The sequence below is a fragment of the Apis cerana genome, linkage group LG10 (genome assembly GCF_029169275.1).
Source record: "Apis cerana isolate GH-2021 linkage group LG10, AcerK_1.0, whole genome shotgun sequence".
Taxonomy (NCBI): Eukaryota; Metazoa; Arthropoda; class Insecta; order Hymenoptera; family Apidae; genus Apis; species Apis cerana.
This window is the reverse complement of record NC_083861.1, coordinates 2,114,269-2,136,653: the sequence shown is the minus strand read 5'-3', so window position 1 is coordinate 2,136,653 and position 22,385 is coordinate 2,114,269. Positions and strand designations below refer to the sequence as shown.

Below are 22,385 nucleotides of genomic sequence, written 5' to 3'. Positions count from 1 at the left end.
TTTCAATTTCAATTTATCATTTTAACATGGCGAGATACGAGGACCCTGCGTACCATGATATCGTGACTATATATATATATATAAAACCCAAGTCGCCAAGATTTCTCTTGCTTGGATTAAACGTCAAGTTAATGTTACGCGTCTCACGGGAATTAGCACGACGAATCCCTCTACGGAAGGATGGGGAAGGTCGGGGGACGAAGGCATGATCTACGAAAGGGTGGATAGCTGGATGGAGCGTTGTACGCGGCTGGTCGTAAAGTTAAACGCCTGTCGGCCGACGATAAAACCGCCTTGAAAGCGGCGCATCGTGAACTAATTTACGACGCGGAGACCTCTCCGTGCTCGAGCTTTGCGCTAATCGAATGTCCCTCCTGCATTTTCTCCGACCAATGTGAATATTCGACAAAATATAAATATTATATAAATAATTGCGATCCAAATCCAAAATTTGAAATTTACCACTCTCGCGAGAGAGTCACTTTTGTGTTTAGATCAGCGTTCAATTGCTATTCGATTGCGGGAGAGAAACTGGATCCAAACGAATTCCACTTGATGCTACTACCGTGTGGGCGTTTCACGATAACGGTACCACTTCCAAACGAGATCGACCAATCATCCACCAGGTATCGATCCGTGTGCCCCAAATTTAAATTTCGATATAATGCGTTCATCAAATTATCCGACCGTGTGTCACCAATGAATCACTCGCTGTTACCAATAACCGTGTATCAACCGACTTTCTCTCTCTCTCCCTCTCCCAAAACGATTGCAACAGACTTTCAGGCCAACGAAGAAGAAGCGGCCGACAAGAGATCCAAGGCGTGAGATGATCGAGGAGAAACGTGGAATCGGAAGGATTTTCAGTGGCGGCAGATGGCGTTGATTAATCGGCTGGATTCAGGAACAACGGCGAACGCCGTGACAAAGTGGTAATGATGAAAGCGGGATGAAAACGGATCCAAACGGTAATCTCCTGCGATCTTAGACGCGCAGGAGAAAGACTCCTGTACGCCAGGTGATCCTTGGCTGTCATCGAGACTGTGTGCGAAAGAGGTCATGGTGGCGTGGAGTTTGCACGCGGGAGATAGCGCTGCTTGGATCTCTTCCGCCTATGAAATACACGTTGTTCGGGTATATGATGAAGTATGTGCGTGGATGGTAAGTGGTTTGTGCGGCTGAGCGTTCGTGGGATTTGAAATATCGTGGAATTATTAAGGCGATGATGATGAGGAAGAGAATGATGGAAGAGTCTGTTTGGAAGAGTATCGTGTGATTTTCTTTTTTTCTTGTGAAATGTATCTAATTTTGCAAATGGTGAAAAAAATTGTTGCAAAAGTTTGATGAAATTGATAAGAGTATCTTTTTGATTTTCTTTCTTATATAATCATGAAAGAAAGAAAAATTCCTATATCATCTTCTAATATAACGTACAACGAGAAAAGGTGATGTACGATTCAATCCAATTATTAATCCATTCCGTTCGTCCAATTTATACAAGAAATTAAAAAAATACGATCTGAAAATCGTTCCTTTTTTCTTGAATAAATAAATCACGTTTCACGAGGCGATTGCGTCGCTCACGGTTCAGTCAGCTGTGTATATCACGACCATAGACAGAAAAAACAAGGTGGACAACAACAACAAGGTGGATTCGCGAGTAGAGATTGCGCAACACTTCGCGGCGTTTTTCTTTTTTTTCTTTTTCTTTCTTTCTTTCTTTTTTTTTTTATTACCGTGCTGGTCCTGATCGCGAATCACGTATCGTGGATACCAGAAAATCAGAATCAGACAGGGGGAAAAAGTCCCTCGGACTTTGGAGCGAGCCATTTAGGGCCTCGACCGCGACAAATCCGTCATGGACAGATCTCGAGATTAGCGCAAATCAGCCGGCACGCCCGGAATCCCGGGCCGATTTGTAACGCCATATAGAAACGCCGCCGGGGAAAACGTTTGTCCGTGATCGTGAACGGCCGCGGACCGCGGGAAAGCTTAACAAATTGCCGATGAAAAATTCAAGAGGTCGTTCCTCGAACCGGGTCGGGATATCTGAAATATATCACATATTTTGGACAACTTTATCTTTAATTTTGATAAAGAAAAATTAAGAAAGAATGTATAAAATTATCGTAAAGTTGAGTTAATTTTTTTAAAAATTCTCAATTATATGTGTATGTTATAATTATATTTGAAAACAATTTAAAAAATTAACGTACATGTAATGATAATAGAAATATATTTCTGTTGTTTAACAATAATAATAATTCCTTTTTATATAAATAATGGAAAAAAAACAAGTATATATGTATATGTAATTATATTTCTATTATATTAATTTTGAAGGATATCTTTATATTTCCGGTAATTGTCGAACGAAGAATAAAAAAAATATATATTTCTTATTAATTCCTAATTAACCAAACACTGCATAATACAATGACCTCGTTCCATCCAAGATAGATCCAAGAAAAATAAATAAATTCCAAGACTCACATTATATAAAAAAAAGTAAAAAGAAACTAATGAATATAAATGTACTAAACCCTACATAATAATTACCCGAACATTGTACGACAAATTTGCTCGCCAACGTTCCAAAGGAAGAAGTGAGAGGAGGGGAAGGGGGCAGCAGGGGAGGAGAGAAAAAAACCGCAGGAAAAAAGAACCGAACCAACAACCGAACCGCCACTTCCAAAACCGTATATACGTACAGAGAGAGGTACAACCATCCTCGCACTCGCGTTTATACGTTCCAAACAACCGCCTCGTTATTAACTCTCGATTCGTTCGCCCACCGTATACACCGATACGCATCCATATCGGTATTTAATCGGCATTCGCCCGGTTCCAAGTATCGGCCGGAAATTTTCCCACTGCCATTTCGGTACGGGCGCAACGGGAACGGTGGTACAACGGTGGTTGGATATACGTTGCCCGGCCCCCGCTCGTTTCACAGCGTCGATCAATTTCGTCTCGCGCCCAACATAGCCAACGTTTCCTCCGGTGCCGGCGTCGGGAATGCGATTGGCACGGCGTGTTTCGCCGCGGCCAACAATTTCCTCGAGCGGAATCGAGCGCGGGGAGAGGGGGGGAGAGGGGAGGGAAGGAGGGGGGCGAGGAAAAAAACGCGAGCATGCCGATGCATTTCCCCGCACGTGACGTGAATCGAACGTGGTCGGTCGGCGGCAATCGGCGCCGTATCGAGGCGACCGGCGATTGTAAACACTCTCTCGCCTTTGGAGGGGGGATTAGGGGGGAGGAGAGCTGCGTTTCTGGGAATCGAAATTTTTGGGATGCCGGTGTACGGTTTACGCACGACGGTCGGGGACGATATCCCCCTCTTCCTCCGTTTTCGATGCGTCGCTGTTTCCGCGAATAACCGCGACCTTTGGGTTGTCGCGCGGCCGAGCTAAGTGAGCTTGCAAACATCTCGCTTTCTGAGAGCCGACAGACGGATGATGGATGCGCGAGTTAACGCGATTAGTGGGAGGGGGCGGGGGGCAGATGAACCGCCTCGAGGTCGAAGTAATTTTCACTCCCGATCTACGACAACGATTTTTTCCATGTCGGTGTGAACAATAAGAAGGAGGATTGGGATTATATAAGCTACGTACAGGTTTTTCGTTATTCCATATATGCGATACGTGATTCAAGTATAAATAAAGTTTCTACCGAAAATAAGATTCTCGTTGATTCTGCTAACCCTAAATTTCTTCTTTGCGAACTGTAGAGAATATCGAGATCGTCACTTATACTCCTTTTCTCAACATATTTAAAATTCATGATGGAATCGGTGATACAAATATCCATACAAATAGTTTCGATCAACACCGAATCACGACGGAGTGGAACTCCGAGGCTGAATAACAAAATGCGCTCCAAATCTCGAGATCCTCGAAATTTCACGGGATGTCGAAGAGATCGGTTACGAGGCAGAGAGACGCGTCGAATCGCTAGACGAAGCGAGTATTTCCCCGCCTCCGTTCACGGAGAGGCGCGTGACTCGTCCACGGTGACCCTGATACGCGCGCGATTCAAGCGGCGGATTCGCGGAACACGCGTCATCCTCGTTCCAACGAATCCGCTTCCTCGCGCCCGCTTCCTTCCTTTCCTTCCTCCCCCGTGACTTTCCCACCGGGGATGACTCGACGCCGCGCTCTGGATTCCGTGCCCTGGCACTACGTGGTACCACACCTGCTTGTCTGCGGATCGGTCACTAAGCCCCCCTCCCTCCAATCGGGAAATCGCGTCGTGATAAAGGCCGTCACGTTCCACGTAACGAGTTATCTAGATCTCTGGCGGCTATTTCTAGCAGGCGGCGGCCGCCACGCTAGAATATCACGTCTCGCGCCTTTTATTCCGATCGATTACACGCGTGGATGGATTAATTGGAACAGATATTCCGCCGGCACGTTGGGATTTCCGCTTTTCCGCTCTGGGATTGGAACATTGTGCACATTGTGCATTGGTTACGCGGTGATTATCGGTTTATTGTCGAAGACTGTTCTATGAACGCGAATGAATTCGAATAATTTTGATAGAGAAACTGGAAGTTGAACCGTCTGCTTTGTCTGAAGATATTTAAAAAAATGACGCTTCGTTTATCAGAAATTAAACAAAAAGTTGTTCCAATAAGATAGAAAGATAAATAAAGGGGAAAAGTATAGAGTAAACGGTCTTTTTAATCGAGAAGACTGTTCATATTCCGAATCGAAGCAAAAATTTGATTTCTGCACTTTCTATCTACTTTCGAGTCGGTCATTTCGAGCGATTACTTGATTCGATTGGACGATGATCGAGAGAAGAAGCAAATATAGATTGTAGGATATTCGAGAAAGGGATTTTTCTTTTTCATCGAGTCAGATAATCTAGGGGATTTTTGGCAAGTGGCCAGGGAAACCTGGCCTGAAACGGGATCGTTGAAAAGCGATGGACTCGGTCTGACATCATGCCACCACGAAGACCTTGGCTGACGTACGCTCTGCATGCTGAACGCCGGTACCACTCTCGTTTTCGTTTCGAGTTCGAGCGTTGCGTCGCTCGATAGATCGGGCGTCGCGATTGCGGCATCGTTCGGGTTCGATGAAACGCGATAGAGAAATTGAATTAGATACGAAGGCTACTCAGGTGTAGAAAAATTGTCTCTCTATGTGCGAGGACGTTGGGTTTTCTCTTCGCATTTAAAGTCAATGTTAGGATCGGTTTCCTACGTGATAATGAAGTAAATGTTTCGTCACGTGTGAAGACATTCGCAGAAAGAAAATTAGAAATGAAATATTAGCGCCCCATAATAATTCAAGGGAAACGAAAAAGAAAGAAGACAACGATAATAATCATAATATATTAGGAACAAATTAAATTGTTAAACAAAATAGTGAAATTATTCGTAAAGATATTCGGCATCGATCCAATGACCAATTGAAGAAAACACGAACTTTTTTTTAAATCTTCGAGTTGAAAGATCGGTTTCTCGAATCTTTCGATCGAAATCTTAATTATCATATTTCGCTATGAAACTGTAAACATCTGTCCAACGGACAACGAATCTATTTTTCTCCGACGAAAAAATAATGTACCGGAAATAGCACCACCAGACACTTCGCCAACAGTGTTAACAGTAATTTTAATGCCTCGTCACTCGAGTTCACGCGGTTTCGCGCGCTTTTATGACACTGGATGCTTCCATGTACTATGGTATACCAGATTGAATTGCAGATTGTGTGTGTCGACAGTTCGTAACTGCGGGAACAATGAACGATTGTCATTGTATGCTGATGTTCTATCGCGATTTCGTAGGATTTGTCTCGCTGGCGCTACGCGCGACGGAAACAAAGTTCAACGAAACTCGAACTTGGAGCTATTCTATCTTTCTAGGAAACACGAAGAACTCGTGGTAATAATCTCTTAATAATCTCAACGATCGCGGAAATTCAAGACAAACGTTGATTTAACAGCTCGTGGAACGTTTAAGATCGATCCGAACAGCATGATGCCATAACGTTTTCCACAAAAAATAATCGAGAAACTGGAATTGTTTGATTATGTAAATTTTTTACTTGGAAAAAAATTTACATAATTTTTTTTTTTCCTTCTTTTATCTTTTTTCCTTTTTTTCGTTATTTTATCCGTCCTTTTCTTAATTGATAAATGAAGTACAAATAGCAGATCGTTTGAATTAAAACCGTGATTACGTTATCTCCTCCTTTGGAATTCTCTCTGCGTATTTTCTTTTTATTTGTATACCTCGACTATCCCTGAATTGATTTTTGGATCTATCCTTTTTCAATTACGCAATTACTTCGTTCTTATATTATTTTCATACGTTTGCTCCTTATATGTATATATTGTTTTTATATATAAAAATCAAAGAGTCGATTCCTTTTATATCTTTTATCACTTGTTGACATTCGATTTAACGTGAATATTAAAATATGGAAAATATGGAGCGTAACTCGATGAGAGAGAGAGAGAGGAAAAAAAACTGCTGAATAAACATATATTATTAGAAGCATATTTTCCGATTCACGACGTTAACAATATGATCCAGCTTACTTCCTGGTTTAAGCACACGTGCTCGGCAACATCATAATTTATCTTTCTTTACGTACGAAGCATAGCATTAGACGGTCCGCAATTGATTATCACTAGTCTATTACTTGTATCTGAAGCGATAAAATGGCAAAAGGTTGCGTACGCTTATGCTAACACGACGAGCACGATGCATCTAATTTATGACACATCGACTACATTCTTCCATTCCAGATGAAACTGCGTGAATAAAATCTGAATATTATGCATTCGAGGAATCCCTTCTATCAACTCGAAACCAGATTATTCTCGGTATTTTTATCCCCATTTTTATTATTATTTTATTTCTTCTAAGATATATAAAGATTTTTAGAGAATTAAATCTTCGTACGCGATAATAACATTGCACATAAATATAACAAAACGATTAAATATACAAAACATTACCAATACATCGCACCATCTTTAGAAAAAAAGAACTTTCTTAAAAAGTTTCACGAACCAAATATTCAGCGAGTGAAAATAGATATAGTATAATCTCTTTTTCCGTTTCGTCAAACAAGAAAAAAAGTAATACTCCAAAGGCGTAAGAGTATAATTCCTTAAAAAAAAAAAAAAAAAAAGAAAACAAAAAATACTCATTCTCAGACAATCGTACCTATTCCACAATTCATCCATCCACCAAAAGGAATCAACCCGATCTGAGAGTGGTCTTGATTCGACATTGGAAGCGTCCGAAGAGGAAGGGACAGAGCAGCGTCCCCCTTCGGGAAGTCATAGATCTTGGGGCGGCGAGACGTTGAGCCAGTGTTTCAATGCTCGTCGCCATCGTCGTCCTCCTCTTCCTCCTCCACGTCCGTGCCTGTCTCGAACGGCTGTGCCTCGCTTGCACCCGGGGGCGCTTTATGGCCCCGTCCACGCTCGTACGTCACCGATTTTTCTCGCCCCAGGCCCGATATGGTCGCGGGGAATTTGTCCGCGCGCGAGCTATTTGCTTACATTAGCCGTCCAAGTCGAACGAACGGCGCTCCGCGGATCTCTGCCACGGATAGCCCGGATTGCGCGCGGATTGATGCATGGCGAAACGTTCTCTCCAATAGCCAGCAGAGAGTGGCATACGCACGAGTCGTGCGTACACCATTTCTTTCGAATAATAAATTGGGGGGAGGAGAGAAGGAGGAGAGACGAGGCGAGAAAAAAGGGGGAAGAGAAGGGAAGAGCCGAAAAATGCTGCGACTACGTGTAATAGGTGATCTACGACTCCGTTAAGCTCGAATCAAATGATATTCAAATTCGATGGAGGAGGTAAAGTAGTTGTTTGCTGAAAATAGAAAGAACATGTTGCATATGATCGCGAGAAAGGAGATTGTTGAAAGGAAAGCCTGCTCACCCCGAAAAAGGAGACAGGGAGGCGATTTATTCGTTGCGTGCGCGCCTGGAAAATGTCTACCCGCGCGGATGTCGCGGCGTAAAGGCCGCATGCCATTACGTGCCGCGTTTCGCGAGATGGATTTAATTGCTTTGATCATATTCAATGGGCGAAGGAATGGAGAAAAAGTGCGCGTGGAAAATGTCGAACGATCGACAGAGTCGAGGGGGGGGTTTCGCAAGAACCGCGATAAATTGCACAGCTTCGGGGAGCTGGCATCGATTGTTTATCGAATCGCTACCGAACCGTTGCTCAATCCAATCCGTTCGTAATCCGCGATCGCTCTCTGCCTACGTTCTCTATTATGTCTCCAAGGGAAAAGAACGCCCGTATCAAATTTCACCTGGCGTGCGGTGGATGCACGGAAGGGTGGATAACGAATATATCCGCGAGATCGAGTGTCGCACGTGGCGCAACTATGCTTCTTATCTGTCATCGATTGGGGTCGGAATTGGGTGGAATCGGGTCGTGGCGTATTCTTAGTATGGATTCAGAACGGCTTCGCGCTCCTTTCACGCGACTCGCACGTATATATCGTACATCCGATCGATCTTTCCGATCGAATTTTTAGGAAAAGCAACGAGAGTTTATCAGTTTTAAGTAAAATCGCTTTAATGATATCGATGTATCTGCAATTCAAATATATTGAAATTTAATCGTAGGGCGAAACAAGCAAGTGTGTGTCTAAAAAATTTATGGATTATCGTTAAATTGGAAAGTTTCTCCTTCCGTTCAAAATCTCGTACCGAATAAATCCGAGGAGTGTCGATACCTCCTCGACGACGATGTTCCGACTGCTTTCACCGGAAGTCCTCGGCAAGAGACACGCGTCTGGCAGCTCTCAACCTCGTAAATAAGCGGTCGTCTCGGGGTTGAGGCTGGTTCTACGTTGGCGGTGGCCCCGTTCTCTTTGCTAAATCTGTCTCCCTGTCCGCGAGACAATCGTCGTGTTGGCCGCGACCACCGGTGGTTCTCTCAGTCACGCGAGCCACGGATGAAATATCGAACGCGGTGGAAAGCGTTCGATTATCAAGGAGGAGGGGGGATTCACGCGAGCAACCGTGGATCTATCTTTGCGCTATCTTTCGAATCGGGGCCCGGTGTAAATCCGGAGGAAATAAACCCGGTTGGTTATATTGTTTTCTCCGAGATTTGCCGTATCGCGGCACGTTATCGGTTGAATAACCGTTGAAAATGAACATCTTTTGTTTGTTAACCGGGTCTTCGATGACTTTCGAAAAGTGAAAGCAGAGTGAAAGATTGTCGAGGGCAGGCGGGCACGATGATTTTTCACAGTGGTAACAGTAGTGCCCGATTATGATTAACTGAAAACGTAATAAATGATGATTAAACGCTGACACGAGGAAGTCGTTGAATAGTTAATGATTCGCCTGGTACACTTGCGGATCGCAAGTGTACGTGTAATCATTAAAATGTGCGTGTCGATGGAAGCATCTTTTTCGAATCGCTTAAATTAAATCTCTGATTTTCTCGGATTTTTCAAAGATCGTACAATTTTCTTACAATTGCACACCTTCTTTAATAATAAATCCAATACACTGTTCCTATTTTCTATCATATTTTTAAACGCATTAGACTCCTGATTCCCAAAATATTGTCATCGCCGAAATATCGACAATTTCAAGGATCCATCCAGGCCACTAACTGCCTCGTTCGTGTCGCATGCAAATGAGACCACGAACCAATCCCGACGTCGGTATTCAGTCGGTGGACGAGAAGTTCAGAACGATTTCACGCGCAACTCATCACGCGTTTCCGTTCCATCGAGAGCCGCGTTTTTTTCGACAGTCGACAGTCATTGAAACGTCGAAAAGAATCGTCGCGGCTCCTTTATTTTTTTTTCCCCTCCCCACGAATTGGATTCGGTCTAGGGACTTCCAAGAGCGGTGAATTTCGAAGGAATTCGCAGGTTGCGTCAATCGATGGCTCCGCGTTTGCGCAATTGTTCTGAAAAAGATCGGGACGTGAGCGTCGCAGGGCGTCGCTCTGAATGTTAAACGAGCATCCTCAAGGGCGCGACGTGGCGATCGTTCGGGCGTGAATCGGGCCATCTCGATCTTGCCAAAGCTTTTAAACTCGAAAACTTTATTCTATTCGATAATAGAATTCGCGAAGAAAGTTCTTTCAAAAATAATTCCATCTTTTTTGCGGACTATTTATTAGGCATAATTATAGAGCATTATATACGTGTGTGTGTAGCATTGATTTCCTTTGTTTTACAAATATCAATGAAATTACATTTGATTTCATTTTTATCTTGACTCGATTGTGGCACGAGAAAATAATATGTAGATAATTTAATAATCAAGATAAAATTTTTAATAATAACATATAACAATTTAATGATGCACTATTATTCCATTATTCTCAATAAACTTTCCAATTCCTCGTTATAAAATAATTTATCTCAACTTCATCCTGTACTACTACCATTCAGCAAATTCAAACTTCCCTGTTCGACGAATGTAATGAAAAGAGAAAGAAAGAAGAGGGGAAAGAAGAAAAAGAAACGGAGTCATGTACAGCGTACATCATCATCCACAACTCTCACCACGATCTATTCTTCGCCATTCATCATCCTCAAAGTTCGCAGCTCTCATTATCTCTAAATAAAGAGCAGCAAAAACCGAAAAACTCGGCCCCGTTACAAAATTTCGATGCCATCTCGAGCTCGAAATTCGAAAAAGTAAGAGACTCAGCTAACAATTCTAATTTGCAAAGCGGTCGTAAATTACAGCAGGTGTTGAATTATGCCGCGAAATATTACGCTTTCGAAAGAGGCATATAAGAAGGAGCAGGTTGGCGACGATCGATAGATCGCGATTTATTGGCTCGTAAAAGAGCACGTAGAGAAAACGTCGCCACAATTTGGCTCGCGTAGAAGAAAAGCGGCGTTTCCGCGATGATATTCATCCTGTTTGGTCGTAAATGGCGATTTTATGCTAGCAACGCAACTTTGGTCCGCGGTTTCCTCCCCGTCCATGTGTTTCACGTTCGACATGCATGACCATTGTCGAAGCTTTAACGCTGCTTCCAACAATACACGTTCGTGGCTGCTGTCTAATGTTATACAACAGGAATTTCTATTCTTTTCCTATGATTCTCACTTGTCATATTTGTCGTGCGACTGTTACTTATCGTTCGAAAAACTTGGGATGTCTAAATTACGATTTGTCGAAAGAAATTTTCGTTTGAATTTAAGGATCTCGATTTATATTCTTATATCGGAACTTTGTTCCGTCGAAATCAAATTTTCGCCAACGCCAGTTCAGAAGATGAGCTTCTGATCAGCTCTAGAATTGGAAACGGTTAAAGAAAATGTCGAATCCTCGCACGCCAATATCGGGAAACGTGTAAATAAAAAGTAAAAACACGTCGAAATTTTTATAAATTCCCTTGATCGATTGTTCGGAGTGAGACCAAGCGAAACAATTATCTACGATACGTAGCTAATCTAGATAATTTAATTACGGATCAACGACTACATTTTAATTGTACTAATTCTCTAATGTAAATTTCATTATTTCGTATTTAATGTGATCACCAATTTTTACGGATAAAATTTTTCCAAATGCGACCTACCTACGTCAAGAGGTTGATTAAGTGGCGTCATATCTTTTGGAATTGTTTTATATTTTCAATTGTTTGTCCTCCTGCGTTTGTACAACCTCCTCGCTGTATCCTTTCCTGAAATCGAGTAATAAAACTACGTTATCAGAAACATTAGGGAAAACATTTTTTTGATAACTATATACCTCTTTCATTATTAATAACTCTTTCGTTAATTTCGTATCGTCTGCGTGTATATTCGAAACTGCGAGCATACACACGCACACGCACACGCACACATACACACGGCTTCAATTTTTAAAACAATGTAACTTATAAATTGATCGAATTCACTTGGAATCGTAGATCGCATCAAATAATACAATTCGAGAACTACCTTTCCCGAAAATTTGACGAAAATCAGCGTACGGATTCGCACGTTTCTACGTAAAGTAATAACGAATAAGTGGGATAACAAAAAAATGATCTAAATATTTTTCCCAAAAATAATATTCCAAGAAACATTGCCAATAACAATGTTAATCCATAAAATTGATGTATTCCCTCACAGTGTAATCGATAAAATTAAATTAAAGGCCGATGACTCGAGAAACGACAAACTCTTTACGACTCGAGTGCTAATCAATATAAATTACCCCGCGTAAATAAATATCCAATTCCAGTAACCGTATTACACCTGAATAACAAGAAAACACGCAGTTTCCAACCTCGAGGAAATTGAATGCGACCGACCATTTCCAGCTTCCCTCGCGTCTCTCGACAACGCCGTAAACTCGATTACCAGGCTAATCTCGCCTCTACATCTCCGTTGGTACAATTAGCTCCCTCATAAAACGACTCCGGGCGCGTAAGGTGGCGCGTGTTAACACACGGGGAGGAGAATCCGTACGCGCTCTTCCGCCTCCGCCGCTTTTCCCTCGCGGTCCCCTTTCCCTCAAGGTGATTCGGTTTCGTGCCTCTTAACTGCAGCTATTACGCGCCCCTTAATTGCCTCCCGTTTAAACCCCGTCGGCGCAAATACCCCCGATAAACAGATCCTCCGTAATAGAAACGACCTAGCCAAGCGAGCTTTTACGAATCCGCGAAAGAAGGTGAAAAACTCGTTCTCCTCCTGATAGAAGAGTAAACGAAACCTCGATATCTTTTAGACCGTCCATCGAAAGCGTTCTCTTTCGTGGCTCTCGTCGCCGACTTTTCGATCCCGAGGAATCTAAGAAGAATAAAAAAGAAGGGGAGGGGTCGCAATTGTCGTTGGCAGTTCATTTACTCGCGAGGCGAACGCGATTTCGCAAACGATACAATTGCAAAGAGTCGATTCAGTGCCCGGCGTTCCATGCGTTTGCGTAACCGGTCGGTCGGCAGCTCGGAATCGTTTGCGACGATTTGCGACGAGCGTGCGCGGAACGAAAGGAGATGCCCGATTCTCGCCCAGTGGTGGTGGCTAGAGGATAAAATACGGCACGTGACAGCAGTTTCACAGGGGGACTGCCGAGTCGATATATTCTCGGTGGCGAGGCCAATGAAGCCAGGGAAGAAAAAAGAAAAACGAAGGAGAAAAGGAGGGGAGGGAAATGGAGGAACCGGTCGAACTAATCTGTCGATCGTGACGCGGAACGCTAATCGAGAAATCTGCAACGAAAATGGAAATCGTTACGTTTTCCCCTGCAACGTTTTCTGGTCCCGTGCCATTATCGACTTCCACTGTCTGCGCCACTTGGACACGAAGAAGAAACCTTCTCTTCGAGGATCGTTGCATAAAACGTTCTGGTAATCTACTTCTTCGTGACGTAACCGATGCACACAGGCGTAGTGTGCGCCAAGTGCTGGGCTCCGATTCCGTGTACCAGGGTATTTTTGCGAAAGAAACAGGAGAGTCGTTGTATTGTTGCATAAGGTTGCATATAACGGGGGGAGGGGGGGCTGATCGTTTCTAACGGCCGGTTCTGAATGGGAAATTTGATCTTGAGGAACTTTTCGCATCGATGGCGATAAATCTTTCGGTTATTATTATGGAAATACGAAATCCTCCGCGGAGAAATTTTCTTTTCCTTTCTTTTTTCTTGCTAGTTTCAATCGATACACCACGCAAAAAAGTAACATATGTATTATCCAATTGACAATTGAAACCGTTGTTCAAACATTTCTGAAAAATTGCCTTCCATTCTTTCTTTCAGAAGGGGAAATCAGAGAAATCAATCCGCTGCAATAAACGCTTCTCCGACCAAGTCGGAGAAAATTCAAACTAGCCTCGAACAGAGCCAATTCCAAGAACGTAATCGCTCGACGTTTTTTTCCGCGATAAAACGTTCTTCCCGGTAATCACCGGTCCGGAAAACTCGACAACTTCCAGTTCGGCGCTAAGTGCTTTCTCAGGTATTTCCAGCGGAAGTGGCTCGAATTCCAGGCCGAAGCGTCCACGCCGCGCCGAGGTGGATCCGCCTCGAAAAGGATGGACGACGAGCGCACGGCGTGAAAAGCGATTTCGCCACGAAATCGGCGTCCTCGATCCGTCCCCGGCTCCATTGTCGGCCGATGAATAACGAGGGGCCGAAACGTGGTGAATCACCCACGTGGTGTATATAAGAGTTTCGGACGGAGCGAAAAATTTGTCGCGATGTCGGTCGCGCATAATCGGGCTGCGGAAAACAATGGCCCCCGCTGGCCCGATTTGCATGAGAACGCGCCGCGAATCCCCGAATTCTCCTCCCTCTTCCGGCCGGGACACGTTAACGAGCGTGTCGAGGTTTGGAGATTCGAGGTGCAGCCGTGGAGGATGGAAGCCCGGCCACGAATCTTAATATTCATACGCGCCTCTACGCCGAACCTCGAACGACCTTCCACCGACCGATGTGACTTGTTTTTTCTTCGCCAGGTGGAATGGTCGCAGAATTCGGCGTAAGGTGAAACGGAGGAGGAGGAGGAGGAGGAGGAGGATAAGTGGGTTGGAGAATTATGAACGTTCACCGTGTGTGATTGGCATTGAGAATTCGTGTCTTCTTTTCTCTTTTTTCAGTCTGATCCTCGCATTTTCCTAAAGAAGCATCGATCTCTTGTGTCTGTAGAAAAGTTTGCACATTTCCTATCATTTTCAACACGTTATACATTTATCGAGTGTTTGCTTCTTGAAGGTTTGCACCTTCACTTTTTTCATTGCCTCACTCTCCTTATATCCACCTAACCTCAGGGACGAGCGAGCTTTCCCTTATTATTCTTAACGTCGAAAGAAACGATCGAATAAATTATTTGCATCACATTTATCCGATCTATCGGAGATCGAGGATTAAATATCATACGTCGTGTACATATCAGGGGGAACACGATGTGACGAAAAAATGGAACAAGTCCAAAGGGGAAAAGGAGAGAAGGGGGAGAGGCTGATCCCTGATGTAGCGCCAAGAATTCGAGGCAGTCGTTAGTATGCTAATGAGTGTCCACCGTTTCTTCGCTTCTTCCTCGTGCGTCTGTAAATTATTTCGAATATTTCCCGAACTCGTCCCCACCTATCCTCGATCAACGTCTCTAGTCCTCTCCGTGAGAATCGAGCGCTCCTCCACGGAGCGTGCACGAGGCTCTCTATGTTGAAACGGAATACATGTAAAAAGTTTAGATAGATCGCGCGCGATTTGTCGACGCTCGAGCCGACAATGTCAAAGTTGACCCTCATTTTTTCTCCTTTCACTGGACTATAAATGGAAAAGTAGAATTCTTTATGTACGCGCGAAGTTGTAGCTGCTTGTATGTCCTCTCTCGAGACTTTTTTTCTTCTCTCTCTTTCTCTTCTTTTTTTTTAGATGCTCACTCGACAGCGTTACCGAACAATATCACGTATGACTCTCACGTGGAAAGGTTAGGGAGTTACTTTCGTTGTAACTTCGAAAGTTATCGTGGATCATTGCATATATTCCGGGATCCAAGATTTCGAACGAATTAAAATAATAACAATAAATGGAAACTACATTCGTAGTAATTTATCGAGTAGACGAAAATAATGAGAAGAAAAAATTTAATTATTAATTATTTTCGACGATATAATAAATTTTCAGCCGAAAGAACAACGATCTCACCCAGAAGAGAGGGCGCAAAGAGCAGTATTCCTCGGCCGCGTTTGTGTGGATGAAAAAGATCGGTCACCTATATTTCTCTCCCTTTAATTCTCGCCTCTGGACGACTTTCGATATCGGGGCCCCGATGGCGCCGTTATATATATATCCCCCATCCGCAGATAAGATCGAAAACGCCGTGAGAGCAGCGTTCCAGACCTCTCCCGTGTACACGATGATAATATTAATTCCTCGTGCCGGCGTATCGTCTTTCGTGCGATCCCGCGATCCGCGATCATTAATTAAACATTCAATTTGTATGAGAAATTTTCGCGATCGACCCAGCCTCGCTCCGGGGGAACGTTGATCGATGTTGGATCAGGGGCGGGAAAAAGGTCCCGGGAACGCGGCGAGCGGCGATTTGTCCTCCTAACGGGAACCTGGGCAGGGAAAAAATTCGGCCGTGATGATGCTCGTCGAGAAAGGAGGTCGTAATGTGGTTCGATACATCGATATTGCAAGATGCTTAAGTACTTAATAGGCGAGGGGGAAATATGTTGGCTCTCGAGAGAGAAAGAGAGAGGTTGAAATAAAGTTGTAAAATTAGCGAACGTTTACGCTCTCGTGAACAAAAGTAGAATAAAGTTGTGAAATAAAGTTTTAGGATGAATTAAATTATAGGATGAATACATAGTTGTTTGTTACGACGCATTATGACGCAGGTTCATGTTCGAGGAATGCTACGTTATTTTATAATAAAGAATCGCATATTCCTGACGAATCGTTCAATTCAAATACCATCAACTAAAGTCGAGAAAAAGACCAACTATTTACAATTGCTCAACATCGCCCATAAACCTGCTCCCTCCTTCTTTCCCTCTCCTCCTCCAAAAAAACCACACCCGATAACCTCAAAACTCCATTCTCCACTCATCAACCACTAATAAACACGTAAGCGTCGCCGTTCTTATCTTCAAGGTGTATCCACTATGGAGAACGAGGGCGAGAAAACCGTAAGAGGAGAAAAGGAGGGAAGCGTATCACGCAACGGAGAATCGAGAGAGAGAGAGAGAGAGAGAGAGAGAGGCTTTCAAAGCCACCGATAGGTATCCACACATAAATCCGTATCACCGTGTAGGCCGTATTTTCTTTCGTAGGTAACGTTCGATCCTAGGAGAGATCCCACGATTCCACGTCTGGAAAGAGGGAAAGGGAGGGGATTCTAATTTACCTAAAACGCGTTATCTGCTCGGTCGGTCTCTCCGGGAAACCTGAACGCACGCGGCTAAGAAAACAGAGACAGCCGTGGCCCCGTGGTTGCCTTAATGAGGTCCAATTACTATCGGATGGGTCACTTAGTATGCGGTACCGATATTCCACGGTGCACCACATTAGTGGGACGAGGGGGCGAGGGGGGTGGGGAGGGAAGGAAAGAGACGAGGAAGAGGCAAGGGTCAACACCCTTGCGAAGGGAACGCGCGGTCTAACGAGAGAGAGAGAGAGAGAGAGACGCTCGTCCTGTCGCTCGTTCACGACTCGTACGCGCACGTGCGCCCGCGGAATCCGCCGATTGAATATTATTTGCGGCCCTTATCGATCGCTGCCGCCGCGGGAACGTCGAAGGACATCGCGATGAAAGCGCGGTCCCCTCTTTGCTGTGTTCACCTCCACGTTCTATTGCCATTCTGACGTCTGAACGCGGTGGCCGCTCTCAGGCGTACTTGTCCAACGAGGGGAGGATTTTTAAGGATCGTTCCGGGAAATAAGAAGGGATTGGGTTTTTCTTTTCTTTTTCTTTTCTTCTTTTCTTTTTCTTTTCTTTTCTTCTTTTTTCTTTTCTAAAAATTGAAGAAAAATCGGAGATTAAGCGAGTAAATTGCTGTGAAACGAATGGTTGTGTAGACGAGGATAAAGGGGGATTTAGATCTTTGTCATTTTTTGTCAATTTTGTGATTAATGATATATATATGTATATGTATCTTTCATTTGCACGTACGCATCAATGCGATAAGATCCGTCAATAAAGATATGAAAATTATTTATTGAAAATATCACTCTATTACAAAAATGGATGTAATTTATCCATTTTTGTTATAGAAATAGTTAATATAGAGGCTAATAAAATAAAGATTTCGTTGCATTACGGCATAAAATGTGCTCAAAGTATTATTTTTACTGTGAAGGAGATAGGTAAGTAAAATAATTTAAAATCGGAAGTTCATAATTGTCCGGTAAATACGACGGAATGTTTAATATTTTGATCAATATTTATTTAATTGTCACTAAATATTCATTTAACTCTGTTTATTTTCTATTTTGCAAGATGTTGAGATTAGTTGATATTTCTTTAATATACATACAGATATTTTTTTTAATCATTATCGGGATTTTTTTTAAATTTTAATTCAAAGTTCATGAATTCTTATTTGAAATCTGTATATAAATATATAATAAATACGTGAATTTTCCTTACGACATTCGTGAGTAAGCCTTTCCTTGCTGGAAAATTATTTATTGAAAATAAAACGACCGTTGATCGCGCGACTATTTGCATATTGAGCGAAACGTGGCTCGCAATCAATGACGAAATTCGCGGATATTTTCCCAATCTTTCGAAATCTCTTTTCGTTTGTTGCACATCCAAGAAGATTTTTTTTAAATTTTCCTTTCGCAAAAAACAGTCATTGTTACATTACAATGTCCCAAATGTCCCGATCGCGATTAATTCCGTTATTAAATTAATTAAAAAACCGTTTTGCTGAAAAATCTAATTGCTAAAAAAAAAAAAAAAGAAAAAAAAAAGAAAGAAAGAGAGTGAAACATTCGATCGACAATCATGTTAAAAAAACACGTGTAAAAAAAAAAGTCACGATGGTCTCCGCCATGTGTCACGATTTCTAAGACAATCGCGTTGTGCCCACGAAACCGTCCGAGAAGGGGGACGATCTGAGATAATCGATTAGTCGCGCTCGATTCTCCCGTCCACTTACAAATTCGAGCCGGGCGAATGTTTTTTCGCGTCCATTCGAATGGGACTTTCTCACCTTCCACGCCGATAGTCCGACGTGTACGTGCCTGTTCCTCCCTGTCGCGATTCGTCACGGCTTATTAAACTTCCCGCCTTTTTAAATCGGAGTGAACGCGATGAGGCGCAACTTCGATCCGATACGAGATATATATACGTTGCTTCGATCTCTCGTCGGTGATTTGAACGAGTGGGTGAGAGGTCGCGTGACGTGGCGTCGATTCATAGCAAAATAAATTTCTTTACTTCGCGATAAGCGAAACAGAAAATTGACGTTTCAACCTTCCTTGAGCTAAACCCTGCGATAAATCTCTTAAATTTAACGTTTCTGCCTTACTAATTTCGCGTAAAAGTTTTCATAACCAAAGTGAAACGTACGTGATTCGAAGCTTTCTTTTTAAAACGAACCATTGAAAAGGAATAATAATAAAGATTTACGAAAAAAAGTACAAAAAAAGGAAAAAAGAATGAAAATTTCCAAAGAAACCAATAAGGATAAATAATACCTATACTACCCTAATGCATTCCTCCAAACGTGATAAATCACCTTACAATACACGTTCAAACGGTGATTAAATACACCCCTTACCTTGCAACCCTCGCATGTGAACGCTCCGAAATGAAAACCGGCCGCCGGCTCGCCGCAGACCTTGCATTGCTGGTTCATCTGCAATTATAGAAATTATATTATTCGGAGGACGTGCGTCATGTCAGTCAGTTAGTCCCATCCTTGGCGAGATAAAGAGACGAGAAGAGGAGGAGGAGGAGGAGGAGGAGGAGGAAGAGGAACAGGGAGTATGGAACGAAGAAGAAGATGGGGGAGGAGGAGGGATGACGAACCGGTTCTCCACGTTCGCTTCGATTTTTATTCCTCCCACAATATCTTACGGATGTTCCAATGCTATTTGGATTACCGAGAACAGCCTGAAAAATTATTCTCCCCTCTCGCTGAGCCGAGCTTTCTTTACGACCATTATCGCCCCTGACACGGTTCAACGTTGCGCTAATGCCTCCTCCACACACGGCGATCGATTTCTTTTTCAACTTTTCTTCCCATCCTATCTCTTTGTCTTTTCGTCCATTCTGATCTTTCACTTTTCTTAGCGTAGTTTAAATTTAAAGAGATCAACAGGCCGTATTTATTTGTCAAATTAAAAAGAAATGTGTGAATAAACATCGAAAAAGACAACAATTGCACAAATTTGTTGTTGAGAAAGGAAAAGTTTGTTTAATCACGCGGTTTTCGAGATATTCGTATAAAAAAAAAAGATTGCTATACGTAAAATTTCGTTTATGCAATATACATCAGTGACATCTATGTGCAAATATGAAAATCTCTTATTTCTATAAATACTTCATAGAGGGTGGCACTAATCAATAAGCTATTTCCTCGTGGATTATAGTTATAGTTGTCACACCTTTTAGAAGTAACTCAATTTTGTGCGATGAATTTCCACCACGTCTATCTTTTAAGTATTATTAAAAATGACTTCTTTTTTTTCGTTTCTTGTCCTTCCAATTGCTTTTTTTTTAATTATAAACGATTTTCTGTATGTCTTCCCATTTTTATACATATTTGACACTTAGTTGTGGCGCTATAATTCCCGAAGAAAAATATTAAAGTTATTTCCAATTTTATTTGATAATCAATATACTCATATATTGATATATCAAATAAAAAAGATATATAAGATTTTTTATGATACACATATAAATTACTTTAGAAAGGGATCAATTTTCCTTTTGTTTTACACTTTTGCATTTCTATTGCACGCATTTAACTTTAATCTCTGGTCTTAACTTTAATCTCGACTAATCGCCACGATATTTACAGAGCAATCATTAAAGAGCTTCTTTTCCTTAGAATCCAATCCAATCCGTTTCTTTTTTTTTCTCGGTGTCAGCGAGCTAGATCGAAGCAATGGCGTTCATAAATCAGCGCTATCTCAGGTAAAAGCAATCGCCATCTGTCCTGTGTCAGGGCGATGGTCGCGTTTCTCGGGTAAAACTGGAATAAAATTAGACCATCGATGATCCGATAAGGGAAGCTCACCTACGAGGGGCCTCGAACGCACACTTGGCTTCCTCTAATGTCGCAACGCGTTTATCTTGGCCAAAGATGGCCGGTTCAAATCATTCGAACGACGACGGTCGCGAGAGACCTTGCGAAACGCAACACAACCGAACTGTTTTCTGATATGCTGGAAAAGGGGACACATTTAATCACATAATTGTTGCGCCTTGTGGCTTTTTGAAATTCAACCGAGTTGTCCAAGTTTTCCAATTCTAGCCTCTCGATTCACGTTTTCATTCCTCTTGTTACTCGCCACTTAAAAAAATGACCGTACCGGGAGGAATCGTAGCGAAAAACACGATTGCCTCCATCTAACACGCTCGATTCCGCTCTATCCTTATTCAATCGCTTGCAAACCTCTGATTGATTCACGACGAATGTTTAAATACCCGCTCGAAGACAAGAAATAGACAAGGCATCGCATTGTATCGCGATAAACGATCCCTCGAAGGGTGGTAATCTCGTGGAAACGCGTCTTTTTTTCTTTTTTTTTTTCTACGACTCAACGACGAGAATTCAAAGTGGCCGTAATTAGTGTCCAGCCAAGACGCTCGGGCCTCTTTCTAATCGTCCCCTCCCCAACGATTCTGTTCTTCTGAAAGGAAAGGGGAGGTTGGCGCCCGCGAACGGTAGTCTCCGGTATTAAACCGAAACGAGACACGGAGAAACGGTATGAGGAGAGACCGTGAAAGAGGTATGGAGAAAAAGAGGAGTCGACTCACGGGTTCGTTAAGGTTTCCAAGTTTTTTCCTCGACGCAGTTGTTTGACGCCCGCTCTTTCTTTCATTCCGCTTGCTGATGAGCCGAGACCATCCTCTTTTCCCTTCCTCCTCCCCCTTCCACGAAGAAACAGACAGCGCTATAGGTGTCTTTCTTCTTTTTCTCTCTCTCTCTCTCTCCTTCCATGTTTCTCTTTTCACCACGACAATGACCTATTCGCCATATCTTCTCTTTCGAGAGAATCTTCGAATCATTTTTACCGGAAGTCGTTGCCTTGGAATATGATATAACGCTTGGACGGAGATAGAGGATTTCCTTATGATCGTAAGACTTTCTTTATTTTCTTTTTTTTTTTCTTTTTTATTTTCTTTCTTTGCAATATCGAAATCGGTTAATCCTCTTCTTTCGAAAGAAAAAGAATTATCACCGTTTTATTACCACGAGACATAACATCTCGATGCATGGGATGATGCGTCAAGAATAAGAGGCGAGGAGCGGAACGGTTATGTAAGAGATTATTTATATTATACCTTGATGATATAAAATACGATGCACCTGACGATCACCGCGCTAAAAGCTGCAATATATTATGTCATCTAAAGGTTGCACGGTTTAACGAGGCTTATCCTCCTCTAAAACCATATTACGTAGATTTCATTAAGAAGAAGCCCCGCAGAAGATCTCTCTTCATCATCAATCTTCCTCACATTATATTGCCTAAAAAAAAGAAAAGAAAAGAAAAAAAGAATTTTCGAATTCGAATCCTCTCCTCGAGAAGGAGAAGGAGATACGCTCGAAAATGGGGGTCTATTTAAGAGCGATGAGGAGCGTGGTCGAAACACGAGCGTCTTCCTTAAATCCAAAAAAAAAAAAAAAAGACAACTGTCTTCGAACTCTGACATTTGCAACGCTTGATCCCCAACGCTTGGAGGCAACGAAATCGAAATACAAGCCTCCATAACTCCATTTCCAAGGCGG

General features: G+C 42.6%; 1 protein-coding gene across 14 annotated transcripts in view; it reads right to left on the bottom strand.

Moving 5' to 3' along the window:
• Nucleotides 1-22,385, bottom strand: part of LOC107994194 (protein embryonic gonad-like) — a 94,840-nt gene that overhangs the window by 2,408 nt on the left and 70,047 nt on the right. For 5 of the 14 annotated variants that reach the window (XM_062081071.1, XM_062081070.1, XM_062081068.1 and 2 more), the window contains one exon: nt 19,203-19,280. The exons of 1 other annotated variant lie outside the window; for it this stretch is intronic. In XM_062081071.1, coding sequence (XP_061937055.1) covers nt 19,203-19,280 — 78 coding nt within the window. Of the gene's footprint in view, nt 1-53; nt 3,031-7,186; nt 7,850-11,560; nt 11,666-19,202; nt 19,281-21,409; nt 22,125-22,385 lie in introns of those variants that run through there. 8 more of the 14 variants (XM_062081077.1, XM_062081076.1, XM_062081073.1 and 5 more) reach the window with 8 other exon arrangements.